The 19,008-nt window shown below is 40.4% G+C and overlaps 1 protein-coding gene across 1 annotated transcript; it reads left to right on the top strand.

Moving 5' to 3' along the window:
- The first annotated feature begins 104 nt into the window (after positions 1-104).
- Positions 105-18,619, top strand: LOC101854827 (trafficking protein particle complex subunit 5). The gene is made up of 7 exons (XM_005108686.3): positions 105-258; positions 9,444-9,532; positions 10,736-10,862; positions 11,979-12,036; positions 12,503-12,562; positions 13,017-13,081; positions 16,743-18,619. The coding sequence occupies exons 1-7, from the start codon at positions 190-192 to the stop codon at positions 16,839-16,841; spliced, it is 567 nt and encodes a 188-aa protein (XP_005108743.1). The 5' UTR covers positions 105-189; the 3' UTR covers positions 16,842-18,619.
- The last annotated feature ends 389 nt before the right edge of the window (positions 18,620-19,008 follow it).

Here is a 19,008-nt window from a genome sequence, read left to right as displayed (position 1 = left end):
TGAAATAATTTGTTCAAGGCAGCCTATCTACATATAGATCGAGGACCTACACCTTTCAATATAATTTAGTTCGTATTCTATTTTCTTGAATGTTTTTAGGTGATATATTCCAAAGCCAATTAGCCAATGTCTGTCCGACAAAACATTAAAATACCTGGCAAATGGCAAATTAATGGTTGATAAACAATCATGTCGTCTCTAACTGGAAAGCAAAAATCTTCAAATTTGGAAAAGTCTCTTGGTAAAGGGAAGCCTGAGGTATTTTATATGTTGTTGCTGCAATTTGATGCGTTTTCATGTTGCGCTTTACTTCTTTCATGCTACAAACTCATTTCAAAGCCCTGTCAGTCTCTGTACTGTGTAGATCTATAGTGTAGTAGATTCTATGTAAGTCTTGTATTATTAGTGCAGTTCACCAACTTGTGTGAAGTGATTGCATCCTTCATTTTCATGGACCCTGGATTCCACTACGGGGTTCAACTTAACCACTGGGATCTTGAAAGAAGAAGAGGTGAGGACTGGAGAAAAAGATCAATGCAAGAGGGGTCGACAGTTTGACTTGTGTTGTGTAGTCTAGTAGTGTATCTTGTTTGACATGGAGTTGCCCCACCCACTCAACCAATAATGGTCATGATCGTCATTACAGTCGTTTCCGCCTGAGATCCGGTTGCTACGGCGTGGAGCAATATAAATGCGGTAAATTAGGTGTCCAGAGAATATATGGATGTTTAACTTCACTTCTTAACTCATTCGCTACGTATTATTTTCGGCTTGTGGACGAATTTTTTTTCGGGAGAGCGAAAGAGATGATGACTAGTGGGCAGTTAAAAGGTCTTTGGGGCCACAAATTCAAATAAATATCAACGTATTATATACCAATATTTTCAGTATGGTTTGTAGAATACACCTGTAATGTTTATTTATGTATTTTTCAACTTTGGTTCCTGTAAGAGACGATTATGCAACACAGGGCTATTTACCTACTTTCCATAATAATAATATTTGTACATTTTGAACATAGGCCGTCGTTATTCGGACTCGAGTCCGAATAACATTTTTTCATATTCAGACTCGAGTCCGAATAAAAAAAGGTCCGGAAAAAGGGAAGTGTCTTCGTTCTATAGATCTAACGTTCAGTGCTTCCAATTTTCTGCCATTTTTTAGTTTCCCCCACACCTTATCTGCCGATCCAATGCCCGCCGCCTCATTGATACGCCGCCCCCCCCCCCCCCCCCACGTTTCCTGCTTTCTTTGTTGTAGAAAAAGGTAAAATTGAAGATTAGCAGACCACCTGGCACCTGCATATTATGAGCTGTGTAAAAAAAAAAGTCCGATTCGTTCAAATACACAAGCCTGTGTCATTCGATTGTTTACCAAGAAAAAGTTGTATTGCTGTGTAGAGCTGAGCATACGGCAACTTTTGATTCCATAGACCAGCGCACAATTCATTACGTAGATCTACGTCAATACTATCTTATTATTGCAATAATGATCAGTTGCCGGGGGGAAAAAGACTGACGCGTATGCGACGTTCAAAGCCCGGACCGATAGTGCCCCCCCCCCCAACCACCCTCCCCGACACGCACACAGCCACACGTGTGCAGGCCGCCCATCCGACCCCGACACACGCTAACGAGCCATCTTTAATTGCTTCTGATGACCTCTTGACAAATAAACATTTATTAGAAGAGCTTATATAACTTTTCAGGCCGGCCTCAAATTCATCATAAGATTAAAACTCGGCTCCTGCACAAAACGCCTTTTTGCCCGAAGTGATCCCGGTCTCTACCCAGCCTGAGGCGAGTCACGAGTGAGGCAGGACAGGAAGCCGGATTCATGAGTCACAGGAAGACGGAAGTGATGTCATGCTGGACAAGAATCAGAGTCCGAATAACATTTTTTCATATTCGGACTCGAGTCCGAATAATCACTTCGTTGAACATAACGTCCGATATTGAAAAAAAAATATTTTTTTTATAATCTTGAAAAACGATCACAAACAGAAAAAAACCCGCTCGTATCTTATATGGAATTATTGAGAATTGCATTTGGAATACACCTAAACATGTCTTGAGTGGCACTTTTTGTGTAATTTCTTCAAAAAGTAGTGATTTTGGGGAGAAAAAAATATTTTGACTATTTAGATCTAGACCTAGATCTAGCACTCAAAAATATTGATTTCTCAATAACAGTGCATTGGTAATATGAGCCAATCATATCAATATTATAAAAAAGAGTCCTTTAGTGGGCAAAATAATGATAGATTTTGTTGCGTAAAATTACAAAAACTGGTGTCCGGGCTATAATTTTGGCATCGCGATAAAACAAAGTCGAATAAACTACGACATCGCGTTTCAAAACTGAATCTAAATTTCTGATTTTCAGTGGAAATGCTTGACCCGGAAGTCAACATTATATTATGACCTTTATTTTAACATGGATATGTGGATTGGAATAGAATCTAAGCTAAAATTGAAGATCGGTTCTCGTGCCGCTGGGGGCGGCTTAGCGTACTGACGGCACATTAGCCGCGCCGCCCCCCACGGCTCGGCGTAGCGAATGAGTTAAGGAACTGGGATTGAACACCAAGCTGAGGATCTTCAAAACAAACGTTTAGACTGGCTCACAGCATCAGCAGCAAGCAGGGTTCCCGCGGCCTCCTTGAATTCAAGGAGTCCTTGAAAACTGCTTGAATTTGCATTTAAGGAAAAATGTCCTTGAAAACTCCTTGAATTTTGCCAGATCGGACAGGAACACAGGGTGACTGCCAGGCCCTGGGAATCCCGGGGGCCCCTGGAATTACCCAGGATATAAAAAAAATCGCAGAGACCCGGAATGCAACGGAAATTTGGAGAAATCTGGGTGCTTTTTCGCTAGTTCCCACCCCCTTTATTTGAGCCTAGATCTCTCTAGATTCTAGAGTCTACATCTAGAAATCTAGATTCTAGATCTATACGTTTGATGCGCGGCGAGCTAAGATCAAACCTAACAACTGCAAAACAGTAAATTAAGGTAAAATTTAGGGGGGGGCAAGCCCCCCCCCCCCCCCCCCCCCATACTTTTATTCGGTCAGCCCCCCCTGAAACCCCCAGCTACTCTGGGCCAATACCGGCGAATCAGCATTACGGGGTGGGAACTACAGAAAAAGCGCCTAAATCTATAAATTGCCTCGTGAAAGACCCGGGAAACTACATAAACGTTCTCGAATATTTGAAAACCAAATCCGATAACGTCCTTGAGTTAATTTTTGCCGGTCGCGAGCCACAAGGAAAATGTAAGAAAGGAAGATCAAAGATGATGTGGAGGCGAGCGGTACAAGCGGAAATGGAAAGGGCGGGGACATTATTGAAACAGTTAGAAAAGGATGCTCAGGACAGGCTTCAAGCCGGAGAAATGTTGTTGATGGCCTCTATGCTCCACTGGGAGCTGAAAAGAGCAAGAGAGAGAGAGAGGTGACAAGAATCCTAGCCGGATCATCAAGGGCCTTGGGGAGAATCCACAGTGGTTCATCACGAATGAATCATGGTCAGGCCCACAATCAGTAAAAAATGACGTCCCTTTCACGGCGCACCGGCAGTGGAATTTTAGTTACCGCGGGGGGTTCCCCGCCGGGCGCCTTTTATCACGTCGGGGTCACGGGGTCAGCTCCATATCGCCGCTCTGTCTGGGCCGACTTAATTTTTGGTACTTTTCAACGTACAATTTAAGGTGCATCCTTGTATTTATGGTAATTCTCATTTAGTGCACCCAAAGCACGCATTTCTGCTCTTGAGACTCAAAAAAGAACGGACGTTGTAACTTGTCTGGTTATTTCGTTAGACGCGCTGGAGTCGGCAATGCTAAATTGTAATTTTTTGGGGACTAGCGTGAATGAAAAAAAATCAATATAAAAAAAACGCATCGTCAAAATCTGTCGAACTTTTGGAATATGAACGACATAACATTAGTGCAGATACTCAGAAAAGATGGTATCTGCGCTTATAATAGAAGGCTGTACTTTTGCAATTTTATCCATCGGGCACACAATTCGCTACGAAGTAATTCCTCCAAATACAACTTTATGTGTCTAATATAATCATGAATATTCGCATATTTTCTCGAAAGTTTATAAAAGTTATCATGAAGTTTCTCAATGAAAAGTACAAATCGATTTTAGTGCTAGAATATATCTTCAACGTAGATCTAATACACGAACAGTATCTGTTACACTCCAGAAATTGCTTACTTTTCTTAAAACGCTAAGTCTAGGTTTTGTAAGTTGACTGAATAATAGGGATGACTTCTCGTAATTGGGATATAAGAAGAATAATTTCTAGCTTTCCAGGGACACTGAATCAGCACCAGACTTTTCCAGCTTTTTTTACGTTTCTATGACCATTTGCAATAACTGACAATGTGACTGATTTCTTTACATTCATAATTGTGTCCACGCATATTTCCTGCACAAAAACTAAGAATGAATGTTTTAGCTGTCATTATTTTTATTCCATACTAGAAGTTTATCTCTACCCATATATTTACACAGTTTTGTGGTTTTTTAAATCGCTTATATTATATCTTTTTAGTTGTATGCAGGCTTCCACAGACACAGCATGATTCATGAACAAACGCAGAGTAACTTTCTCTTGTTTAATAGTAAAATAAGAGCTAATGCTGATCGTCTTTAGTTTAAATATGCAGATGTGCATCTTTCTTCTCTTATAACTTGACTATTACTACTACCGCAGATTTAAGATTTCACATGGTAAAAGACATGATATTCGTAGTCAGTTTAACACAGAATTTGGAGAGATCTGTCGTGCCTTTTTAAAAATAACAATCATTTATTCATAACTTTGTAACTAAAATAGGACAAATTGGGTACTCTACAAACACTTGTCTAGAACAAAAACTAAGGCACAGAAACTAACCATTCTAACGCAGAATAAATTTCAAGACATTGAGCTTTTAGTACATTCGCGTAATGGTTTGCTGTGTGGGATGGGGAAGAAGTTATATCGTTTTAAACATAGTCAAAAATGCGAACTTCCCGACCGACACCGGCAAAGTCGCCTCAGGGCTCATTAACCCAGTGACCCCGAGCCGGGGAGCTCCGGCGGGCTGCTGAGTCACGCGAACTAAAAGTAACAGAATCGGGCGAAAAGTGACGCCGTGCTTTACTTTGAGGTGAACTGACTGGACTGCTGAGTGGGTTTATGACTTACTGAGAGCAAAGAGTGGTTAAAATTGTGATGACCAGTCATGTCACAGTGACATCAGGAATGAAGTACCGGTATGCCATTTTCACTCACTTATAGCGCCCGTGTTAGGCGCGCATTCTGTCGATTTGGGCGATCGGTGGACTGCGCAACGCATTTCGTGGATCCATGGAATGCGCAATACTGTAGATCGATGGATTGTGCAGCGCTTTTTGTGGATCCATAGAATGTGCAACAATCTTGAGAATTATGATGAAGAGAATAATAATTTAGTTTTTTAGGCATAAGCTCAGCATAAATCATTTTGAAAGGTACAAATCATAAAGTACAAGTAGTAGTAGTAACTTAACCGCAAAAGAAGTAGACAGTGGTTTTTGAGGTGAAAATGTGTTCCTCTTTTTAAATTTATTTTTATCTATACATGTCATTCCTGTTTACTTGCATCAGGGTAAGGCATTCTGTAGTACATGTATAGTAGTCTGCTGTTTATTGTGAAGAATGTAAACAGTTTAAACTAGATATGTGTAAGGAAGCTCAAATGTGGCATTCTATCTGTTTTTGATGGTCTTTGAGACTTGTGATCGTTGGTGCCTGCTGCAGGCCTGAGACCTGCCTGAAGGAAGAGGAATTAGATATAATATAATATTATCAAGGTAAGCTATTTAGTCAAACGTATGACATTAACTTTCACTTTGTGCAATGTCAACAATATGGATATGGACGCTTATCTGATGTGTTCACCTTACTAAACTTCGTAGCAGAAAAACGAAACACTCAACACTTGGGTAAGATCTAAGATCTGTTGCACATTCTAGGGATCTACAAAAAAAGCTGCAAGATCCACCAGTCTACAGAATGCGCATCAATCCATGGATTGTTGCGCATTCCATTGGTCCACAAAATGTGTGCGCAATCCACCGATGGTGCAAATGGACAAAAGGCGTGTGACACCCATATGTGCCCGTGCCAGTAACCCCCGCTCATCCCTAAAGCCTGAATGTGCCCGTGCCAGTAACCCCCGCTCATCCCTAAAGCCTGAATGTGCCCGTGCCAGTAACCCCCGCTCATCCCTAAAGCCTGAATGTGCCCGTGCCAGTAACCCCCGCTCATCCCTAAAGCCTGAATGTGCCCGTGCCAGTAACCCCCGCTCTTCCCTAAAGCCTGAATGTGCCCGTGCCAGTAACCCCCGCTCATCCCTAGAGCACCTGAATGTGCCCGTGCCAGTAACCCCCGCTCATCCCTAAAGCACCTGAATGTGCCCGTGCCAGTAACCCCCGCTCATCCCTAGAGCACCTGAATGTGCCCGTGCCAGTAACCCCCGCTCATCCCTAAAGCCTGAATGTGCCCGTGCCAGTAACCCCCGCTCATCCCTAAAGCCTGAATGTGCCCGTGCCAGTAACCCCCGCTCATCCCTAAAGCCTGAATGTGCCCGTGCCAGTAACCCCCGCTCATCCCTAAAGCCTGAATGTGCCCGTGCCAGTAACCCCCGCTCATCCCTAAAGCCTGAATGTGCCCGTGCCAGTAACCCCCGCTCATCCCTAGAGCACCTGAATGTGCCCGTGCCAGTAACCCCCGCTCATCCCTAAAGCCTGAATGTGCCCTGGAGGAGGGTGGTTGTTTTTTTGGCCTTGAAAGACTTCTACTTTTGATATTAATGGAAGTTTTACTTGGCTAACCTGGTAGGAGAACAGTTTGAATCAGTTTATTGGCGTGTTTTTCTTGTTTAGTATCACAAAGAGTTACCTTTTGAGTGGGATCAAAAGTTGGTGTAGATTTCAGTTGTCAACACCCCATTTTGGAGTCAGCTCTGCACAGCAATGCATGAAGTCTTGAGTTTGTTTCAAGAAGCTACTGGGACTGTTTACTGTTTTCAATATTCAGCTTTATGGACTCTATATTAACTCATCAGGGGCTACTTATTCCGAATATTGTAGCAAATGATGAATCCAAAGGGTTGCTTGGCTTTAGGCTTCATAACGAGTTTTTACTTCATTTTTCTTTGTGGGTGACCTGATAGTGATAGTGAGCGACAGTAACTTATAATAGAGTTGAAAATGAGCGACAGTAACTTATAGAATTGAAAATGAGCGACAGTAACTTATAGAGTTGAAAATGAGCGACAGTAACTTATAGAGTTGAAAATGAGCGACAGAAACTTATAGAGTTGAAAATGAGCGACAGAAACTTATAGAGTTGAAAATGAGCGACAGAAACTTATAGAGTTGAAAATGAGCGACAGAAACTTATAGAGTTGAAAATGAGCGACAGTAACTTATAGAGTTGAAAATGAGCGACAGAAACTTATAGAGTTGAAAATGAGCGACAGTAACTTATAGAGTTGAAAATGAGCGACAGTAACTTATAGAGTTGAAAAAAATAGTACCCCGAAAAAGAAAAAAGCCCATGTGCCCCGCTCTTGTGTTCTTGAAATTGTTTTAGTGTAGGAAGTCGGGATATAAATTTGTACTTTGCTATCATTTTTTTCGGAAATCTGGCAACAGAGAGTGCTGTATATTATGTTAACTTGAGAAATTCTGTTGTTCTTGAGAAAAGAAACTGTCATTCTCTTCACCATAGGAACCTGAATTAAAAACTTTTAGATTTTTCCGTGTGTACATTCTCTTGTAAGGGGTATTTAAGCTAACCCTCACAGCATAAGACTATTTTTAGCCTTCACTTCCCCCTGGCAGAGGGAACAGAATTTCTGTTCTTCTTTTGTTTGAAGTTTTAGACGATCATATGAGTGGCTGACAAAACCCGCTGCATCCATTTGAGCATAGAGAAAATCAACTTTTTTGAAACTGCTGCTATACACACATACAACATGCGTAAAAGGAAGATTTTTTTGTGGCTTTTATGAAGTATGTGTTATGTTTTGGCCTAAAACACTTTTTGTATCTGATAATCTGTAACAATGTGTGCATTTATTAAAGCAAAAAATCTTGATTTTTACCAAAATGTCACTTAGCAGGTTTTTGCGTCTCACGCCCTCCTATATTGTTCAGAGACAATTGGATAGATTAACATAAAAAATACTCTTACTTGGTTTAGTGTGGCTGACGCCCTATGAGGAAAATGTGCTATAGGGCCTGAGAGAAGCAGCACTCATGAGGGAAATATGCGATTGGGGCTCTAAGGATTTAGAGTTGGAGAGTCAAGAAATGAAGCCAGTTCCAGCCTTCTGTCCTGAACATGATTGACCATGATGCTCTGTCAAGTCCTGAACATGATTGACCATGATGCTCTGTCAAGTTCTGAACATGATTGACCATGATGCTCTGTCAAGTTCTGAACATGATTGACAATGCTCTGTCAAGTCCTGAACATGATTGACAATGCTCTGTCAAGTCCTGAACATGATTGACAATGCTCTGTCAAGTCCTGAACATGATTGACCATGATGCTCTGTCAAGTCCTGAACATGATTGACCATGATGCTCTGTCAAGTCCTGAACATGATTGACAATGCTCTGTCAAGTCCTGAACATGATTGACAATGCTCTGTCAAGTCCTGAACGTGATTGACAATGCTCTGTCAAGTCCTGAACATGATTGACAATGCTCTGTCAAGTCCTGAACATGATTGACCATGATGCTCTGTCAAGTCCTGAACATGATTGACAATGCTCTGTCAAGTCCTGAACATGATTGACAATGCTCTGTCAAGTCCTGAACGTGATTGACAATGCTCTGTCAAGTCCTGAATGTGATTGACAATGCTCTGTCAAGTCCTGAACATGATTGACTATGCTCTGTCAAGTCCTGAACATGATTGACAATGCTCTGTCAAGTCCTGAACATGATTGACAATGCTCTGTCAAGTCCTGAATGTGATTGACAATGCTCTGTCAAGTCCTGAACATGATTGACAATGCTCTGTCAAGTCCTGAATGTGATTGACAATGCTCTGTCAAGTCCTGAACATGATTGACCATGATGCTCTGTCAAGTCCTGAACATGATTGACCATGATGCTCTGTCAAGTCCTGAACATGATTGACAATGCTCTGTCAAGTCCTGAATGTGATTGACAATGCTCTGTCAAGTCCTGAACATGATTGACAATGCTCTGTCAAGTCCTGAATGTGATTGACAATGCTCTGTCAAGTCCTGAACTTGATTGACAATGCTCTTTCAAGTCCTGAACTTGATTGACAATGCTCTGTCAAGTCCTGAACATGATTGACCATGATGCTCTGTCAAGTTTGTTTTGTTTGTAATTAAATCCCAATGTTTTTCTTTTCAGGTGAACATTGCAACATTCGCCGTGTTGTTTTCAGAGATTGTACAGTATAGTCAGAACCGGGTTCACACTGTGCCTGAGTTGCAAAACAAGTAAGTGATCTTGTCTTAGATGTACTCCCAGTTTCTTTGTTGTTACAAAACAAGTAAGTGATCTTGTCTTAGATGTACTCCCAGTTTCTTTGTTGTTACAAAACAAGTAAGTGATCTTGTCTTAGATGTACTCCCAGTTTCTTTGTTGTTACAAAACAAGTAAGTGATCTTGTCTTAGATGTACTCCCAGTTTCTTTGTTGTTACAAAACAAGTAAGTGATCTTGTCTTAGATGTACTCCCAGTTTCTTTGTTGTTACAAAACAAGTAAGTGATCTTGTCTTAGATGTACTCCCAGTTTCTTTGTTGTTACAAAACAAGTAAGTGATCTTGTCTTAGATGTACTCCCAGTTTCTTTGTTGTTACAAAACAAGTAAGTGACATTGTCTTAGATGTACTCCCAGTTTCTTTGTTTTCCTCATTGCCTTATAGTTAAGAGCCTCATTGAAGAATGGCCTATGTATGCTTCCATATTAATTGAGAAACTAGATCACTTACTGGAAATACGTTGATCAGGATGTGCTCTTCACTCTGTGCCTCTATCAGCTGGAACACCACACATTTGAAATACCACTTGTTTACTTTCCTATTCACCTTGATGTTTCTTCCGATATTGCTCTATTTGAATTCAGTGTGATTAATTATCGTTGTCTATTTTTTTCTCCATAAAATCATGTATGATTGAAAATGTTTACCTACTGTCCTTATTTTTGTTAGTGGCTTAAAATGATTTTGTTTTTCTTTTCATATTTATCCCTCTAAAATATTAGTGAAAGGCAGTCTGTTTCCTTATTTTTATGATAAAGCTTTTGCTTGATCAAAATAATCTCTGCTAGCCTATTGGTAGACTTTCTAGACACAAGCCAAACTGGTTGCACTGAAGAAGATTACGCTGAAAAATACTGAGGCTTCATTGTCAAATTTTTTTCCCTGTGAAATACTGACACTAGGCCTAGTAATAGTAGTACTATTTGGAAGTGATGTGAACCTTTTGAAAATGTTAAGTCACAGGAGCATGAATGTTTTGTGTGAAATCCAGAATAAATCACAAGACATAATGCTACATATGACTGATCATGTTTTCTATTTTATGAATGGCGAAAAGGAAATGCTCATTTGTGCCATGATTTCCCGACATTTCAGAGAAAAACATGCCATCTCTCCCTAAACTAACTCAGTTGTATTTGCTCTCCCCTGATTTTCAGGTTGTCAGAACTGGGCCAACATGTGGGCTCCCACCTGCTGGATGTGTTATTCCTCCGAGAGAAAGGTTACAAGAGAGAGATAAAGCTGTTGAGCATGCTGATCTTTATCAAGTCAACTTTCTGGAAGGTTTGTGGAAGTTCAAGCTTTGTATTTATTACATTGTTATGCTCATTTTATACATTCAATGTGGAACACTGAATGGTCAGATAGAGAAGTAAGCTTCATTTTGTGAATCTGTAGAGTGCCACGTGTCAGAGCATACATTGTTGACATTAGTATGTATTCTGGGCAACATTCATTTCAATCTTTTGCTATCACATGGTCTGTGGGATGGAACAACACAGTTGATGATGGCCAATGTCATCATTGTCTGAAGTTATCCAACTTCAATTTTCTAGTCTTTGTATTACAGTGACATCTAGCAAATTGTATTTCACTGCAGTTACTGCTTTCAATACGATATCACTCACAGAAGTCTACTAGGTTTCTCTTATCTAGATGTGGAGGCTACGGGTACATGGTAGAAAAGCTGTCTGTTTGAGTCGTGGCTTCAGTTGGTAGAGCATACGGCCCGTGGGAAGCAAGTATGGCTAACCAAAAAAAACCCTCAAAACCCAACTGCATAAATCTGAATTTGTGAACATTAATAACTTGAATTTAAGGTATCAGCTTTATCACTTTCCGTCGGCATAGTGTTGGCATTCTTTGCTTTGCCATCTGCTGAAAAGCGAGAATTATTATCCTTTTTGATTACATTTTAGTTGTCGATTTTCTTTGAAGTTACATGGCTTGGCAAAGCCTTTGCTTGCTGCATCTCATGTGATTAGTTACCACCTATCAATAATGGATTTTTAGGAAACCTTTTATTTTTTTGAACCAGTGAGCAGGAAAAGAAACCAGAGCTCAGAGAAAATTACGCAGGTTTTATACTTTATTTGTACCATTTTTTGTGGTCAAATTTTAAAAGTAGACCTATAACAGAAAGATAATTTTGTATCAGGTTACAGGAATGGTCTGTTTTGTTCAAAATGACAGATCAAGTTAATGAATGTATTGGCTACTGTCAAGAGCAATTTGGTGGTATTTGTTTGCAATGCAAGCTGGAGAGCTGTTAAATTGGTATGTCTGAAAAATGCGGTTGAAGTTGTGTGTTTAGGAATAGAGAGATAAGATTAACAATACTTTTACGATTTCTGTTACATATTTGCACTAATTTTTGTTTTGCTTTCTGTGTTTTTCCAGATTGTTTTTGGCAAAGAGGCTGATAAACTGGAACAAGCAAATGATGATGACAGAACGTGTATCCTTTTCGCTGAATATCAATGTCGTAGCAGCTTCATGATGTTAACCAGGGCTTCCATCCAGTCTTCCGCAATTTTGCAGATAGACCTTTGTAATTCTAGGGTAGTGTGATAACTGACAACTTGAGTGTTTTAGTGTGATAACTGACAACTTGAGTGTTTTAGTGTGATAACTGACAACTTGAGTGTTTTAGTGGGATAACTGACAACTTGAGTGTTTTAGTGTGATAACTGACAACTTGAGTGTTTTAGTGTGATAACTGACAACTTGAGTGTTTTAGTGTGATAACTGGCAACTTGAGTGCTTATTCTCTCTCTGACAAAGTGTAATTCTAGGGTAGTGTGATAACTGACAACTTGAGTGTTTTAGTGTGATAACTGACCACTTGAGTGCTTATTCTCTCTCTGACAAAGTGCCACATGTTAGAAGTATGTATTTATATTGTCCTTGACCCTGACCTTCAGATTACATCATAGAAAAGGAACCACTGGTGAATAAATTCATTTCAGTACCAAAAGACAAAGGTGAGCAATGATGTGTATGCATTCATTTTCTTGGAATTACTTTGACTTGTGTACCTTTTCTTGCTTGTTTTGCTAATGTTTTCGACAAACTTTGAAATCTTATGACTAGGAATTTTATCATCTTTTGAAGACTATGAAATTCAGAGTTAAAATCTACTTCTGTAATTGTGTGCATTTGCTCTTTGGATTATACATGTTGGGTTAGTAATCACATGTTTTGTAAAGTACTAAATTTGCAATCTCTCTTTTGAGTAAGTTTTTGAAATGTGAAAAGTTGTCTGCAGTCTTTAGAAGCTTTGTCAATCTTTGTAGATCTTGGTGACATCTCTGTTGTAATAATACTCACAATGCCTTCCCCATTTGAGAACAGTTTTACTGTGTCGTTGATTATATATATATTAATGAATATGTCACAGAATAATGTAAATATGTATTATGTGTTAAATTCTTGCAGGTAGTCTGAACTGTGCGGCATTCACTGCTGGGATTGTTGAGGCTGTTTTGAATGGTGCAAATTTTGTAAGTTTTTTCCTGGTCTCTGGTTTCATTCCTGTGTTCTGATTCAGCACAACGCTTACTTTAGAGACCAATACATTGTCTTTGCCAATGGAACCTGTCCTTGAAGCTTATGGCGTATTTGCTTTCTTCAGTCTGATTCAGATTACCTAATTAAGTGTTGATGTTGTAACTTTGACGTGTAGAAACTTCTTGACACTTTATACCCTAAGGGCCTGGACGGGAAGTCCATTGTTACATCCTTAGCAAGGGGAAGAAACCCACCTCCCGTGAATACAAGCGTTTAAAAAACACATTTAAAAAATACTTAACAAATTCCAAAAATCCTGAAAAAATAAAAGTTAAAACGAATAATAAATGTAGTTTCAGAAAAATATAACTTTATGTATGCACAAATTTTGTTGGAAATGAAAATGTTCTAACTTAAGTTCAATCGGGGTGTCCGACCCGTCACTCTCACTCTCAGCCTTGTGGTCATGCCCTAGATTTGAATTCTAGATTTTCTACGTCTTATCATCAATTTGAATCGCCCCAAACTCTTGCTACAACGTTATCATAAAAATCTGAGCCATCTGATTTGTCATATGCTTGTTTTTACTCAAATCCAGCGTTGTTTCCTTTTTTCGAACTCAATTATGTTGCTTTTCAACGAAGTTTCGGTAATGCGGTCGCACTTCTATCGGCTCTAATACTAAGACCACTGACCCGAAAAATTTCGTATCGGTATCAAACGAAAGAAGAAACTTTTTGCAATAACTGCAAATCAAAATCTCGGCCCCAGATACTTTTCGTTTCTAGAGACACAAGGTCGGCACGGGCGGTCCCGGGCGAGTCAGGGTGGAGCGTGTAAGGGAATTCCTGGATGAGTCAGGGTGGGGTGTGTAAGGGAATTCCTGGGTGAGTCAGGGTGGGGTGTGTAAGGGAATTCCTGGGTGAGTCATGGTGGGGTGTGTAAGGGAATTCCTGGGTGAGTCAGGGTGGGGCGTGTAAGGGAATTCCTGGGTGAGTCAGGGTGGAGCTCGTAATTGAATTCCTGGGCGAGTCAGGGTGGAGCTCGTAATTGAATTCCTGGGTGAGTCAGGGTGGAGCGTGTAAGGGAATTCCTGGGTGAGTCAGGGTGGAGTGTGTAAGGGAATTCCTGGGCGAGTCATGGTGGAGTGTGTAAGGGAATTCCTGGGTGAGTCAGGGTGGAGTGTGTAAGGGAATTCCTGGGTGAGTCAGGGTGGGGCGTGTAAGGGAATTCCTGGGCGGTCCCGGGCGAGTTAGGGTGTAATGTGTTAATGCATTCAATTTTTGCAGAAACTTATGTTCCATTTGAGTATTTCCACCTCTGAATTTAGAATGATAGATGATAATTAAAGTGTGTCTGCTAAGTTGTTTCTGTGGAGACATGGAGCTTCAGTTTTGCATTTCTTACTTTTTCTCTTGTGGGGGGGGGGGGGGTGTCTTTCTTTCTTTCTAGTTTAGCTGAAAAAGAAAAGAAATCCATATTGCAGTGTACACTTTTGACGTCAAATACCTTAAGTGTATCTATTATTATCCTTTTAACTGTCCTGAGTCGGTCAGTTTTTATTTTCAACGCTGTGTCTCAGATTGTTCCCTCTTTCCATATTCCCACACACTGGCAAAGATCTACATTCCCTCTTTCCATATTCCCACACACTGGCAAAGATCTACATTCCCTCTTTCCATATTCCCACACACTGGCAAAGATCTACATTCCCTCTTTCCATATTCCCACACACTGGCAAAGATCTACATTCCCTCTTTCCATATTCCCACACACTGGCAAAGATCTACATTCCCTCTTTACATATTCCCACACACTTGCAAAGATCTACATTCCCTCTTTCCATTTCCCAGACACTGGCAAAGATCTACATTCCCTCTTTCCATATTCCCACACACTGGCAAAGATCTACATTCCCTCTTTCCATATTCCCACACACTGGCAAAGATCTACATTCCCTCTTTACATATTCCCACACACTTGCAAAGATCTACATTCCCTCTTTCCATATTCCCACACACTGGCAAAGATCTACATTCCCTCTTTCCATATTCCCACACACTGGCAAAGATCTACATTCCCTCTTTACATATTCCCACACACTGGCAAAGATCTACATTCCCTCTTTACATATTCCCTGACACTTGCAAAGATCTACATTCCCTCTTTCCATATTCCCACACACTGGCAAAGATCTACATTCCCTCTTTCCATATTCCCACACACTGGCAAAGATCTACATTCCCTCTTTCCATATTCCCTGACACTTGCAAAGATCTACATTCCCTCTTTACATATTCCCAGACACTGGCAAAGATCTACATTCCCTCTTTCCATATTCCCACACACTGGCAAAGATCTACCGTAGGCTCAATTATGCGAAAAGAAATCCTGCCCCAGTTTGTCTTCTTGTTTTTATGTGTATTCTCTTTGTTTGAAGTAGCTCTTCTTTTCTCTAAGGTCTTGTTTACTGTTGAACTCAAACTTGTTTTGGTCTGTGTGAGCTATTCAAGACAAGTCAATTATAAGACTATTCTTTACAGAAAATTTGAATTTGAATTATGGCATTTTCCATTTGTGCAGGCTTTGTTTTGTTGTTGTTAAGCACGGGCAAAGTCGGCGAATAAGAAAGTCGGAAAGTCGACTCGACGTTTTCATCAAACTCTAAAAGTCGACTGTGACTGTGACTTTGACTTTACATACAGTGAAGCTACGACTTCCTATGCTCTTATAGCCTACAGGGTCATAGGTTTTGGGCTGACTACTCTATTTTTAGCTCTTCAACTTCCGGCTTTGGAAAACAAACGTTGTGGGATTACTGTAAGCCTCTAATAGTTTGTTTCTGCGTAAAATTTATTTAATCTTACTTATTCGTTTTAAAAATCAAAATTGAGCTTAAAAATAATTCATATAACCTACATATTTATGTGTAATCAACTGTTTTGATTTCATAATTATTTACGTGTTTTTGAACAACCAAATCGGATCTCTTGAAATTTGAACAAATGCTATAATTATAATATTACTGTGAAGCCAACAAAATAACGTAAGACAGCCAAGACAGCAATCATTAGTTTTACAGTAATTGTTCCAGTGACGGTGACTGCGACTGGCGCGTCAGCACTGCACGGCACTGCAACGCTGCAGGCCAGCCAGCCTCGCCCCGCACACACACACACACATGCACCCACACACGCGCGCGCCTGCACACACACACTCACACACACACACACACACACACACACACACACACACATGGGCCTAGGTCTTGATGAAAACTTTTTTTTCTTGGCTTGCTCTAACTTCGCCGCACCCACCCCACCACCAACGTTGACGACTCCCCGTTGAAGGGCAGGGGAGGCTGGTCTTGATCAACGCTAGGCTAGGTAACAGAGAGTCGAGAGTCACGAGCGACTGGTAGATGAGGGTCACAGCGTCGATCTTGGGCTCACAGTCGACTAGTCGACTAGTAAAGTCGATTTTGCCCGGGCCTAGTTGTTGTCATATGATATATTCTCTGTGTATGTTGGTCGATGTACTGAGCTGTAAAAAGAAATAATCAAGTTGTTGTTCTTCAATTATTGGTTTTATACTTTTGCCTTGTGTAATTTAGTTTGTAATGTTTCTGTTGATATCTGTCCCAATTGTCCCCAGCCTGCCAAAGTGACGGTGCACTGGCACAAGGGCACCACCTTCATGATCAAGTTTGATGAGGATGTAATCGCCAGGGACAAAATGATTGAGAGCAGATAGAGAACAAGGAGCCAGGGACAAGATGATTGAGAGCAGATAGAGAATGGGGAGTCAGGGACAAGATGATTGAGAGCAGATAGAGAATGGGGAGTCAGGGACAAGATGATTGAGAGCAGATAGAGAACGAGGAGTCAGGGACAAGATGATTGAGAGCAGATAGAGAATGGGTAGTCAGGGACAAGATGATTGAGAGCAGACAGAGAATGGGGAGTCAGGAGATAATGGAGGAAGAAAGGGCATGTAAGATTGTTACAGGGAGGATGAGGAACTATACGATAATGGAGGAAGAAAGGGAATGTAAGATTGTTACTGATAGGGGAGGATGAGCAATGGGACAATAGAGAAAGAAAAGAAAACGTAAGATTGCTGAAGCTCAACGAAAGTTTCTGCTTTGGCTTCTGATGTTGGAGTAACAGGATGGAATTCTTCCTTCTTCTTTTCAGTTGTGTTCAGTATAACCAGGCTAGCACAAACCTTTGGTTTAAAGTATCTGTTCGCTGAGAAATGTAGAATTTCACATCTGTTGAATTTCAGATTGTCTGTGTGTAATAAAGTTTGCATCTTCAATCTTGACACTGAAAAAGTGACTTTCCATTGTGTGGTTGATCTGGTGTGGGCTGACCTGCTTCCCTGTCCCAATCTGTCCCTGTGTGGGATTTGCTTTTTCTTTTCTCGAATGGTTTTAATTTTTGTCTCCTGTGAATGTGTATTTTTTTTCTCTAAAGTTTAGCTTGAAATGTTTGAAAAGAAAGTAAAGAATTTGTGTGACTAAAAACAAGCTGAAGAATGTGTGCCTGATACAGTTATTATGATTGACCATTGTCTGGTTCGCCTATAGTGCAGGTCTACTTTGTAGATTATACTTACTAGCCTTCTTATGTCTGGTTCGCCTATAGTGCAGTTCGTCTACTTTGTAGATTATATTTACCAGCTTTCTTATGTCTGGTTCGCCTATAGTGCAGTTCGTCTACTTTGTAGATTATACTTACTAGCCTTCTTATGTCTGGTTCGCCTATAGTGCAGTTCGTCTACTTTGTAGATTATATTTACCAGCCTTCTTATGTCTGGTTCGCCTATAGTGCAGTTCGTCTACTTTGTAGATTATACTTACTAGCCTTCTTATGTCTGGTTCGCCTATAGTGCAGTTCGTCTACTTTGTAGATTATATTTACCAGCCTTCTTATGTCTGGTTCGCCTATAGTGCAGTTCGTCTACTTTGTAGATTATACTTACTAGCCTTCTTATGTCTGGTTCGCCTATAGTGCAGTTCGTCTACTTTGTAGATTATATTTACCAGCCTTCTTATGTCTGGTTCGCCTATAGTGCAGTTCGTCTTCTTTGTAGATTATACTTACCAGCCTTCTTATGTAGCTGAGTGTTGTGTGAGAGTCTTTAGTTTTCTGTGGAGCGAATTGAACGGAAAGCCTGATGATAAATGTAACTATATATGTTATTGTTATGATTGAAAAATGCATGAGTGAGTGAATAATGTGTTAATGTAGTGGTTCTCTTTTCAACACCTCTCCTCTTCCATGTAACTGTTCCCAGCAATCAGTGGTTCAACGACACCCATTGCTGTCAGAAAACATTTCATAGGCTCAGTTTTGGTCAAATAGATTGTGTCTCCAGATATTTATTTTTTGTTATGTCAGCTCTTTTCTGGCTCTTGTCAGACAGACTCTCTTTCAGGCTCATGTGTCATTAAAAAAATCATTATTAATTTATTTGATTATATCACTGTTGTTGGTACTTTTGTGAAAGTAAAAGTTGACAGTGCAGTTTTGTGTGATGTCTTGGTGTGTCGTTTCCTCTTAGTCTAGCAGCGTTTTACAATGGGACCACAGCTGTTCAATTCCACAATATTTGTGGAACACTTCGTTTTTGGCCTGTCCACTGACCTCTTGAGGTCATAAATCGCACCCGGTAGTCGGGATGGGCACCATTTCCTGGAAAATAATGCTGTGGGTGTATGGGGTATCAAATGAACTTCAAAACACTCCTGAATAATGCCTTCTATCCTTTAGTTTGCTTCTTGTTTTGGGTGTGTCCACATACTACACCTGTACATTACCCTACCTTGTGGGGCACACATTTCCCAGATTTCTACAAAGATCAGGATTTCCTTCCTTGAGAGACAAGTGATTGTTAGCATTTTGTATTTCTTGTT

The sequence above is a fragment of the Aplysia californica genome, unplaced genomic scaffold (genome assembly GCF_000002075.1).
Source record: "Aplysia californica isolate F4 #8 unplaced genomic scaffold, AplCal3.0 scaffold00709, whole genome shotgun sequence".
In the NCBI taxonomy this organism is placed as follows: domain Eukaryota; kingdom Metazoa; phylum Mollusca; class Gastropoda; order Aplysiida; family Aplysiidae; genus Aplysia; species Aplysia californica.
The sequence above is the reverse complement of the archived record's forward strand: the minus strand, read 5'-3'. Positions and strand labels throughout refer to the sequence as shown.